The sequence below is a fragment of the Myxocyprinus asiaticus genome, chromosome 3 (genome assembly GCF_019703515.2).
Source record: "Myxocyprinus asiaticus isolate MX2 ecotype Aquarium Trade chromosome 3, UBuf_Myxa_2, whole genome shotgun sequence".
Taxonomy (NCBI): domain Eukaryota; kingdom Metazoa; phylum Chordata; class Actinopteri; order Cypriniformes; family Catostomidae; genus Myxocyprinus; species Myxocyprinus asiaticus.
Window position 1 is genome coordinate 35708611 of NC_059346.1, and position 11686 is coordinate 35720296.

Here is an 11686-nt window from a genome sequence, read left to right on the forward strand (position 1 = left end):
TTAAATTAGGGAGTAGCAGTCAAAATGATTTGTTGTTCTACTGTATATGAAGTAATCTAAATCAAATCTATACATAGATCTGATCATGCTCTGGAACCATTAGAAAAAGAAAAGCAATGTACCTGCTGTACATCCAGAAATTACTTGCACTATATAGAAGGACTTACTTTTGAGAATTGCAAGATTAATAATGACAGTCACTAATGAGTAAGCCTGTTTTTACCTAAGTACAGTCATTTCATGACTGGTATATTGAGTTCTTACATATTTCCTAATGTGATGCTGACATAACATATCTTTACTTTTTGTCCTGAAGTGCAGTTGTCAGGCAAATTCAATTTACCAATACTAACTCTTAATTTAAAATGCAAATTATAATAATAAAAGAACAGTCAGTGCAGTAGTAAACCCACCTGTCTTGACAATCTTTTTTTTTTTTTTTTTTTTTTTTACTTTGCTAGTAGTACAGTATATAATTAAAGTAAATTTAATAATAGTAATGAATAGATCAGCATGTGAAACATCCAAATTATCCCAATTTGCAGCAACTGTTTTTTGAGGCATAAAACAAACATAATATCAGTGGAATTATACCCAGAGTCATCATGAGTTATGTGAAGTGCCTGACATTGGCAAGGTCATTGTACCGGCAGTATGAGTTTTCTTGAAAACCCTTTCACTGTTTCCAATTTGAAGTTTAATGCTATTAATTTAGAGAGCTAAAGGAAGTGGTGTGCATATTAATAACATGGTGATTCCCTCATAGGCCATAGTCACCAATTGTTCCACTCATAGCCTTCTGAATTATTACCATCAGCTGAGGTTAATGTTGCCATTCTTGATACATGAAAGTAATATCTTCAGGCTGATTTTTGCTTGAGGTGCTGTTAACTCTCAGCCATGTTATTTGATCAAATGTGAACTGTGTTTTTTCTTCTCTCACCTCCTAGCTTTTCCAATAGCCAAAAATAATGGTCATGAACATGTACAAAGATTATCACATTTAAGAAAGCTTCACGTGCCTGACCGTTTACTTCCAGTACACGTCAAATGTTTATTTGATCAAATATTCCTGAAGATAACTCTACATATGGCCCATTTCTTACATCATACTTTGATCAAACGACAGGACACGTAAATTATGACAGATCATTCGGAGTCGATAGTATTCTTTTCATCCTTTTTACTTAAGCAAGTAAAAGTACACAAAAGTGGCATGTCTTTTGACAATAAATAATAAAATGTTTTGTAATACACTAACAAAACAAGAAACCTTCAGAGCTAATCAATCATATTAACTTAAATCTATACACATCTTTGGGAAAGACAAAAGTTCTTGGACGGACACGAACACATGAGATTCCCACACAGCTTGTGGCAAAATAGAGGTATACCTTGTTGCAATGCTTTAGTAGTACTTGGGCTTAAAAGAGACCAATAAAAACTGTAAGCGCAGTAGACCTCGTCTGCCATACACCCTCTTCAATTTGTGAACTAGTCCATTTCGATCTATTTTATAGAAACAGAATAAACAGTCATGGTTTCACAATAGGCTACTCACGTTGCGCACAATAGTAGGTTGATGTATGAATGTGTATATTAGACTAAGTTCACTTGCGTCTTATATCCACAAAGGTCCATTGATTTGTCATAAAAAGTGTGTGTGTGTGTGTGTGTGTGTGTGTGTGTATGTGTGTGTGTGTGTGTGTTGGGGGTTGGGGGGTGCTTAGGGGTTTTTGGCAAAAGTGTAGCCGACCAGGTCCACTCGGCCGCGCCGCAGTGCACTGCAATCATCAATTCAAGTTCGTTATGTGAATATGTGCGCCGGCTGGGTCCACTTTCGCTGGAGTTTGCAACTTCTCATCAAGGGCAATCTACTCATGAAATGGTCTTTGCACAACACTCGTTGGACTTGCTCGGTACATCTGAGTGTGTTTAAAATCCATGATTGTCATCACAGTTTATAAATACAACCAAGGGTTGTTTCGTTAAAGAGGCATCGTGCAGTTGGAGAATGGGTTTTATTCAGGAGTGGCCCTAAATTAAATAGGGATGGAAGAAACTTCACGACCCCATCTCTGAGATTGGTTCCCCGACACGTCCTTTCCCATACTTCAGGTACAGTAATCCACTCGCCTAGGCCTCTATAGGACTCGCTACCATGCTGTTTGGTGTATCTGGCAGTTGCGAGGACATCGAGGCGACCTCGCTCCCTGTGGAGTTCGAGCCTGGCCCTCCTTCAGAAAAATTCACCTAGAACGTGCAAAATGTAGGCAATTATTATAATTATCATTGTTATGTTATTATTAGTGGTTGTAGTAGTGCTTGTGGTAGATGTATTTTTACGGTTGTTGTATGATTACGCGCAGTTTCGCGCACTCACCAGTTGCTGGAAAGCAGGCTGGTCGATGTCACTCTGCAGTGCGAAGTCACTCAGGACTTTCCAAGGCGGCTGGTAACTCTGCACCTCCACTTGGTTTGCCTGCAAACCACCGTCGTGCCTCTCTGGACTGGTCGCCACCATTGGAGTCCCTGTCATCCCCTGGATGTTCTGCAGATGGCCACGAATAATTGATTTGCAGTCATAAATAGTGATGAGGTAAACACAGCTACATACAGACTTTATTTTTTTTAGAAAAGGCAAATACGTTAATCAGAATTTCCAAAGGTGTTTTTACAACTGGACATATTTGTCGTAAAGTCTTTGACTCATTACAGATAGAACCACTTACCGTTTTGTCATTGGGCTGCTGCTGATGGAGTTGTTTCATCAGTATGCTCCTCTTTTTGTCCTTGCAGCGCTTGTTTTGAAACCAAACCCTGATGACTCTTGGACTGAGACCCGTCATCTCAACGAGCTGCTCTTTCATGAGAGCATCAGGTCGAGGGTTGGCATTGTAACATGTCCTCAAGGTATGGAGCTGCTTTTCGTTGAGGACTGTCCGGACGCGGGTTGTTTTCTCAGGCTGCTTGTGCACATGAGGTCGAAGCGCGGGCTGACGTGCCGAAATGGGCTCTGCTGCAAGAGAAAGGAAAAAGAGAAAAACAATTGTTAAATACAAATATATGTAATATTAGGCTCTGATAAATGTCAAGAAAATTAGATGGATAATTCGGAGCTAGCTGAGGCCCAGCTTAGGTGGATATAGGCCCTACATTGTCTTGCGTGGGGTAGGCTGATAATAATAATAATAATAATAATAATAATAATAATAATAATAATAATTCACAAAAAAGTCAAATAAACATATAGATATTGTGGAGACGGAATGTTTGTGTTTCCTGGCTCGAAGCTAATATTTTTCACGCAAACACAAGAGTTCCATATTCTTCATATATTTGAAAGTTTGCTTTCGAGCCCGAGGTTGAGAGAAAATCCCTCGATGACTTAAAATGTATCCTCTCAACATATATTTTGGTAGTTTGCTTATACCCAGATGCAATTCTTAATTATGCATGTATTATGACAAAGAGTTTCCTTTAATAAACTTCAAATGCAGCCTTGGTTGCAGTCCTTTTCTGATTATTAAGCTGCTGCTGGATGCAGTAAATTTGGAGGGGAGTGTAATCCAGTGCGTCATGCAGATAGGTTTACAACACTTAATTAAACCAATCTGTGCATAGCTCTAAATTTTAAATAATCAAGTACGTTCGGTGCACTGCCGATAACATTACTTTAAAGCAGGTTGTAAATTGCTTTTTGTTAACAACCGCTTTTGTGGTGGTTTGCGTATTGCGTAAGATTATTTCATGGGAAATATTTTACACAAAATGTGTTACTCGCGTACGCGTGCGTAAACAGTGAAATCCGTGAACATGCATTAGTGATACGCTGTAAATAGCAGCAGTAGATTTTGTATTTAACCTTACTGTATGTCGAGGGTCTTTAAAATGTGAAGTTGCCCATCCTGAAACAAGCGCTTGAATTTGACGCTGATTTGTACTATTCGTTTAATTCTTCTACAAATAGTCTGGCTACCGCACAAAAACATCACACTTCTTATCGCATATTTCCTATTGAATTAGCCTTTAGGATGTTTTCAGTCCATTGTATTTATTTATGCATTAATAGTCAGGTAGGCTAAATCTATAGGATGACATTGTCGCTTCAGCAGAGAATATCCATTTCATGCTTGAATGGCTGAATTCAATAACAGTCAAACAGGAAAAATTAAACGAGTAGACTGTCAAACCACCACAAACTTGTGGTTGATTTGTTAAAGACATCATTATTCACGAATGGTTATGACCCAGATTTATTCATCTCGCAATACAGCCTATAACAGTGGACTGTGAGATGATGACAGTCATCATAAAACTGTTATTTCTGTCTGGAACGCGTTTCAAAAAGCTCAAGGTTTAGAGGAGGCTTACATCTATAGAAATTCCCAAAGACAAATAATCCTCAAGTCTATGAGCAAACAATTCCTTGCAAGTTGTAGGCTAGTAGAATGCCTACCTGCCATTTGTAAAGGTCTCGTCGGATGTAATGGGCTTAATGGGTCACCAGCACCCATTGTTGCCCGCTCCACCACGTCATGGTCGGCCCTGCAGAAGAGCCCATCTTCCCGCAGAGCGAACTCGTCTCCGGGGATGAGCTGCCGACTACACGCCACACATCTGAAACACTCGATATGATAAACCTTCGAGCGTGCTCTCATTACAAAGTCATTTTTGCTGAAACCGATGTTGCATTTTGCGCATTTAATCCCGTATAACCTGCAACAGAAACAAAAGGAGGCCTACATTATAATCTATGTAATGTTTAGGTAAAAAAAAAAGAAAAAAAGAAAAAAAAGAAAAGAAAAGAAAAGAAAAGAAAAGAAAAAGAAAGGCTATATATATAAATAAATGGCATCCTAACAATCATTTTAACAGACACTCGATATAAGATTTTAAAAACTTCTGAATGTATTGATGGTAACTGCAACTTCATAGGAAGAAAAAAAAACTGTTAAAATTTATTTACAAAACATAACACACACTATAGGCAGATAAGTTGGTTAATAATTTATAAATTGTACAATTCGTTTACTACGTTGTTATTAATGTTATTATTTGTGTATTTATTATTATTATTATTACTGTTGTATTCTAATGATAATAATAATAGCCTAATAATAATATACTACTACTACTACTACTACTAATAATAATAATAATAATAATAATAATAATAATAAATGTTCTCTTCAGGCTATTATGAATATTTTTAAACAGTGGTGTTTATCCCTCACGCAAAAGTGCTCGCATTAAATAGGCTACTGTATTATGTACTGTCAAAAATCGATTTAGTAGCCAATATTGCCATGAAATTTCGTACACCTTTTGCAGTGCCATGCATATGAACAAAGCTCCATAATAACTGCCGAATAATTGCACTGCAGACACATTTAGGGCAGAAGATTAGCATATAGGTGCTGTGGAAAAAAAAACAAAAAAACAAAAAAAATGAATGACAGCATGCGTCCGTAATGCACCCGTGAATAATAAGAGGTTACTGTCATTCAGTCCAACACACTCGAAAACTAAAACATGACCTAATTGATCTGATCTGCATTACCTGATGTAGTCCCGTTTACAGTACGTTTTTCCGTCTCGGACAAAACATGTACAGGACTCGTCCAGATATTGGTTACATTCTGCACATTTCAAACATGCCGCGTGCCACTCAAGGTCCGGGGACACTCGCAGAATATACTGGTCCTGGATTTGATTCCCACAGCCGACACACAACGAGATTAGACGCTTTTCTAATTGCGAAAGAGAGAACAGAAAACTTTGTCAGTATTTTATTTTATTTTTTTAAATAGAATTATAACACTACACATTTTTGTCTTGTATTGCCCCAATCTGTCAATGTATTACTAAAACGATTTATTTAGAATTAGGGGCATTGTATGATGCATCTAATGAGGTATGACTGTAAAATAACTGGAATAAAGCCAGAAAATGACGCATTAGAATAGACAAATTAATTTATAATAATAATAATTATAATTATTATTATAAATTAAATATGCGGTCGTTAGGAATAATTTTAGTTATTTACACCAAGAAGAATGGTTTCACCCCTACAACAACAACGGCTTACACATTTCCTCCGATCTGTTCAAAACTTTTTCAACGTTTGCAGAACAGGGAAGAACGTTTTAAACTCAAACAACGTGTTTGCAGGCATCGTTCATATTTAGCCATTTAAAAAAGTAACTGTCATGAGAAACACATATAGACATTAAAGCATAACTTACTTTTTGGAGGATCCCCCATATCTCCCATGTCAAGAAAGTAAGGCGGTGTTAGGTCCACTTTAAAAACGGAGAGCAGGCCCCTGGTGCCCGTGTTTTGATCAGTGAAGGTGGGAAAGTGGCCGAGGGTTCGAGGTGTTGCAGGACTTCCCGGAATCGAGATGCTTGCGATTAGATTTAGGGGTGTGTGTTGAGCTCCTGTGCTTGATCACAGCATTGATGGGCCACTCTTGTCCCTATCTCTCTCTCTCTCTCTCTCTCTCTCTCTCTCTCTCTCTCTCTCTCTCTCTCTCTCTCTCTCTCTCTCTCTCTCTCAAACTCCGTTGGCTTCTGCTCTTCTCTCTCTTCTCCCTCTCTCTATTGGTCTGACGTAGGACACTTATACGTCACCTTTTGGAGAAGCTGATTGGTTACGGAAAGACCACCAGCTGTTTGGAGCCCAGGCCGATGACTTGTGTTGCATTTACTTACACTTCATATTTCATTCATAGGCTACATTTTTTCTAATTTATGCGATCATTTTAAATGGAGCCAAAAGATATAGCCTAACAGTAAAAGTTAGAGTTTCTGCTTAATCTTTAAAATGAATCAGTTATAACTTTATTGAGCAGGACCTAATATAAGCATACTTTTTAAAACAATTGTTTGTTTGTTTTTAGACACGAACTTTCAGCTTGAGGGTAGCTGTAAAAATAAAATCTGTTTTAAAAAAAAATTGACCACCAGGTTTTCTTTTTTACGCATGCAACCTGTTTATGGCAAATGAAATATTATAAAGCATAAAGTAAACAGACAATTATTGCATTAGCTATGCCAAATCGTTCTGATAAATCTAGCCTTTAATGAAGTCAAAGATGAAAACTAATATCTGAACTAATCGACACAGGCCTATCTGAAGGGAATCTCTCTCTCGAACAATCTCCAGAATTTCACAGGGAAAGGTGCAAAGCCGTATTTAGGCAGTTGCACATGCACAGGGGTGCATAACACGATTGAAATCGATGGCACGTTTCAGGGTTGTCGCTATTCAAACTCAAACGCAATTACAGCACATAATTGCAGATAATGACCGTTTTAAACAGAGCGAGGCACGTGGTAATATATTCTCAATGTAAGGGTTGGACTGGTTGAACAAATAGGCTGAACATAGCACAGAGTTGCCAAATTTTCCAACCCTTTTACAGCGACCGGACAAGCTGAATTCAGGAAGAGCTGTCACGTTAACCCAAATCATTGAGATTGGCACAGTAATTCAGCACGCTTTTCTGGAACTTTTCAACACGTGATTTTGACATTTATTACCCAATTTTTTTTTTTTTTTTTTTTTTTTTTTGTTACGAATCTGTAAGTCTCCCACTGTCAATGATGGGCAAGTGGTCGAAATATTACAGCAGGGTTGAAGTAACAGACTCAAGCACGCCCTCTTGTGTTAGCAACATGACCAAAAGCAAAGCCGCCAAACAAAGACATTAGGAAACTAAACATGAGCTAAAGCTTTCTGATCACATGTTAAATAACGCGGTTCACGAGTTGTTTTTGATTCAGTATTGAAGAAATGTAATGGCATTTAAATTTGAGGAAATAAACATTTCAGTTAATCTATGGCATTGTTTTTCCAACAGCTGGTTATGTCCATTATTTTGTGTGATACTTAAGACCAAAGTTACAGCTTCTGGCCTCAGCATATTTATCCACAAAGGTATGGCAAATATGTTATTTGTAATATGGTTCAAATTTTGGCAATGCAGAGCTAGAGAGAGAGGCAGGGAGAGAGAGAGCATGTTTAATAGTGATGGATGATTGATAGCAGATTTTGCAGGTGCACATGAGTGTAAAGTACTATGTGCCCATACTTCATCAAATCCATAAAATATTATATCTAAGTTCAGCAGGATAATAAACATATATTTGGGGAGAATGATTCCTGGATGTGTATTCTAAAACAAAAACATCACTGAGCACCAAAAGGCATGACGAAAAAGAGAACAAAATAGATTGCAAAGGGATTTTCTTCAGCAACATCCATTAATGGTTTTGTAAATTAAACATTTCCAATGCAAAATAAAAATAAACTGTGTTGGCTGTTGCAAATTAACACTAACAGCAAGTACTATTTCATGGATAAATAATAAAAGAAAAAAAATAATAAAAAAAAAAACAAAAACAAAAAAAAACATTGATAACCTACAGATATACACTGCCCTAAATGATTTCAACATTTCAACAAAATGTAACATTTTGCTACAACTGTGGCTGACAGATTTCATTAAGACAAAACCTTTTATAATGTCATTCATACCTACTTATTTGATAGCTTACATTATTCACCTTTCAGTATGAGTGAGATATTAATCATGCAGCACATTTTACAAACTCATTTCTTGAGCAAGGTGAATAAATAAATGGGATTTGTGTGCCAATGATACATATCATCATTAAACTGTATGCTCCAAAATGTCAAAAGCCTATTTTAATGCTTTTATTTTGCAACCTGAAACAATTATCACAGATTAAAACCTTATTATTTAAAGGCAGTGTATGCTAAAGACCTTTCACACTTATTATCATCATGTGAGAGGGACAATGATTCATTCAAATACATGGTAACACTTTACAATAAGGTTCCGTTTGTTAACATTATTTAATGCATTTAGGTATCATGAACTATCCCTGAAAAAATATATTTTTTACGGCATTTAATAATCTTATAATGTTAGTTAATAAAAATACAATTGTTCCTTGATAGTTCATAGTGCATTAACTCATGTTAACATATACAACTTTTGATTAAAAACATTTATTATTATATGTTGAAATGAACATTAACCAAGATAAATAAATGCTGTAGAAGTATTGTTCATTGTTAGTTCATGTTAACTAATGTTGTTAACTTAGCAAATGGAACCTAATTGTAAAGTGTTACCAAATATATTTAACTGAAAATAAGAGCAGAGTGAATATATCCTGCCTATAAGGAAGATTAAATCTTTCACTCTCTGGCTTAGGTGTCACATAATTCACTTACGCTGTTCACACACTACTGCCTCTCTAAAGACATAGTTTTTAATTCACTCATTAAAATCTGTTCAATTAAATTATGATTGTTATCTTGTTAGCAAGGTTCTACCCTAATCATCATATCTCAAATTTATAAACACAGATAAAAATATGCCAACACAAATCATTATCAAGTTCAGTCTTATTTTGTTAAAACAAATACAGAGGAGATATGTGGCTTAGGACTTATAAAAACACAATTATCAAACGTCTTCTTAGGGCATAATTTGAGCCCTTTACTTCCCTGCGTGCTTGTTGGTTTGAATCCTACACAGATCCAGCTGTGACAATCTCAGCACAATGATTATTTGCTTTTAGGCTTAAAGTAGTCACTTTACTCTGTCTAATACTATTAACGAGGCTACCTGCAATCCTTACTGTATGGTAATCACTGGGAAAATGCTTAGGGAGGAATCACTATTGTCACATTCTATTATTTATTTTTATTTTTTTATTTTTTTTACAGTCTTATACAAAAAATACTTCCTCCTACAGAACAAACTATTTCTAACCCTTTAAGTTATTTTCACTTTTAGTTTGCCAGCTGTATTTTTAATTAATTTAATTTAATTTTTAATTTCTTTCTTCTGCTAAACACATATTAAAATTCTTAGAGGAATTTCTCAGCTCTCTTGGTCCATACAATGCAAGTGAATGGATACTAAAAATTGTAAGCTCCAAAAGCATATAAAGGCAGCATAAAAGTGATCCATATGACTCCAGTGGTTAAATTCATATTTTCTGAAGCAATATGATAAGTGTGGGTGAAAAAGAGATAACATTTTTTTGTCCTTTTTTACTATCAATCTCCACTTTCACTTTCACATTCTTCTACTTTTGTTTTTGTTGATTCACATTTTTCACGCATATCGCCACCTACCTGGCAGGGAGAAGAATTTATAGTAAAAAATGTACTTGAATATTGATCTGTTTCTTACCCACGCTTATAATATTACTTCTGAAGTCATGGATTTTACAACTGGAGTCTTATAGATTACTTATAGGCTTTCTTTATGTGCTTTATGGACCTTCAAAGTTCTGGTCACCATTCACTTGCATTGTATGGACCTAAAGAGACCTAGTTTGTGTTCAGCAGAAGGAAGAAAGTCATACACATCTGAGATGGCATGAGGGTGAGTAAATGATGAGAGAATATTTGGGTGAACTGTCCCTTTAAGTAACAAAATATCAGGACAATATAAACGTTGTGGTTGAAATGCAGAATTGCTCCCCACATTAACTTAAGGATAACCACTCAGGTTGTCAGTATCCAGTTTTGTACTGTCTGTATATATGTATGACCCTTATCATGACCTCTCATAAACCTACAGTTTCATTGATCACTCTCACCAGCTGAAGCTTGGCTGAATTGGGAAATGCCTTTGAGAGGTAATGGTGGTTAGAACACAACCTGAAGGATGTGTGTTATTGACAGAGTACGGTTTGTGTAGTTCCATCCGGTTCAATGGCATTCATTAGTTCCATTTACTATTGGTAAAGAGAGAGTGAGAAGATGAAGCAGCAAAAAACATCTATTCTGTGATATGCTGCTTTTAAGAACCTTTTGTCCTCATAGACTGAATACCTTGGAAGTACTTCGAAATGTACCTGTCTGCATATGTCTATCGTGGCTATAGGATAGCAATACAAGTCTCATAGGTTTATGGAGTGAGATGCAGTGCTACATTCTCAAAGACCACAGTGGAGTGTGCTCTCTCAGCCAATTTATTTTAAAGAAGTAGGTGTCTCAGTGTGCTTGTAAATTTAGGCTGTTAGATTCGATGCAAAAGTCTCCCTCAACCACAGTAGCCAGTTCTTAAAGCTCAGCAGGAGTCCTTCGAGTTGAATGGCAGGAGCAGAATTTCAGTTACTTTGCGTGTGTAGAATGTGTGAGTGTCTATGTGTGTGTGTGTTTATGTGTATGTGTGTGTGTCATCATTTCTTTAGACCTAATGCTTTTCTTTCTACCTGGGATCTCTTTACGCACGCGCATTTTTTTTTTTACAAAAAAACCATGAAGACAGCTGCTGGATTATATATATTTTCTGATTGGGTATCATATCCTATTGTCTTTTGTTCTTCTTTTTTGGAAAATCAAAACTGATCAGACGATTAGTATACTACTACTAATTGTAGTAGAATTGATACTACTACACGTGGACCAAGTTTCAATACAGTCTAACAAACCCAAAAGGAAAGCATCCAACAGCATCAAACTGAAGTTTTTTTTTTTTTTTCAGAGTAATAGGTGAGTTTTTGGTTTGCACTTTCAGTTATTTTTGCACTTATCTAGTCAATAAATATAAATGATTTCCAACTCATCACAAAGAATTGGTATATCAAGTGTTATTTTAGGCATTTACTTTTGTTTATTGGTCTAT

General features: G+C 36.2%; 1 protein-coding gene across 2 annotated transcripts; it reads right to left on the reverse strand.

The window, feature by feature from the left end:
• Positions 1–1100: 1100 nt before the first annotated feature.
• On the reverse strand, positions 1101–6542 carry LOC127429693 (insulin gene enhancer protein isl-1). Of its 2 annotated transcripts, none has more exons than XM_051678799.1 (6): positions 6252–6542; positions 5564–5753; positions 4460–4719; positions 2733–3016; positions 2384–2551; positions 1101–2253 (listed from the first exon to the last, which is right to left on the reverse strand). In XM_051678799.1, the coding sequence occupies exons 1-6, from the start codon at positions 6277–6279 to the stop codon at positions 2137–2139; spliced, it is 1047 nt and encodes a 348-aa protein (XP_051534759.1). In that variant the 5' UTR covers positions 6280–6542; the 3' UTR covers positions 1101–2136. The 2 variants fall into 2 exon arrangements, with proteins under 2 accessions (XP_051534759.1, XP_051534751.1); XM_051678791.1 differs by having other exon boundaries at positions 2733–3019.
• Between the last annotated feature and the right edge of the window lie 5144 nt (positions 6543–11686).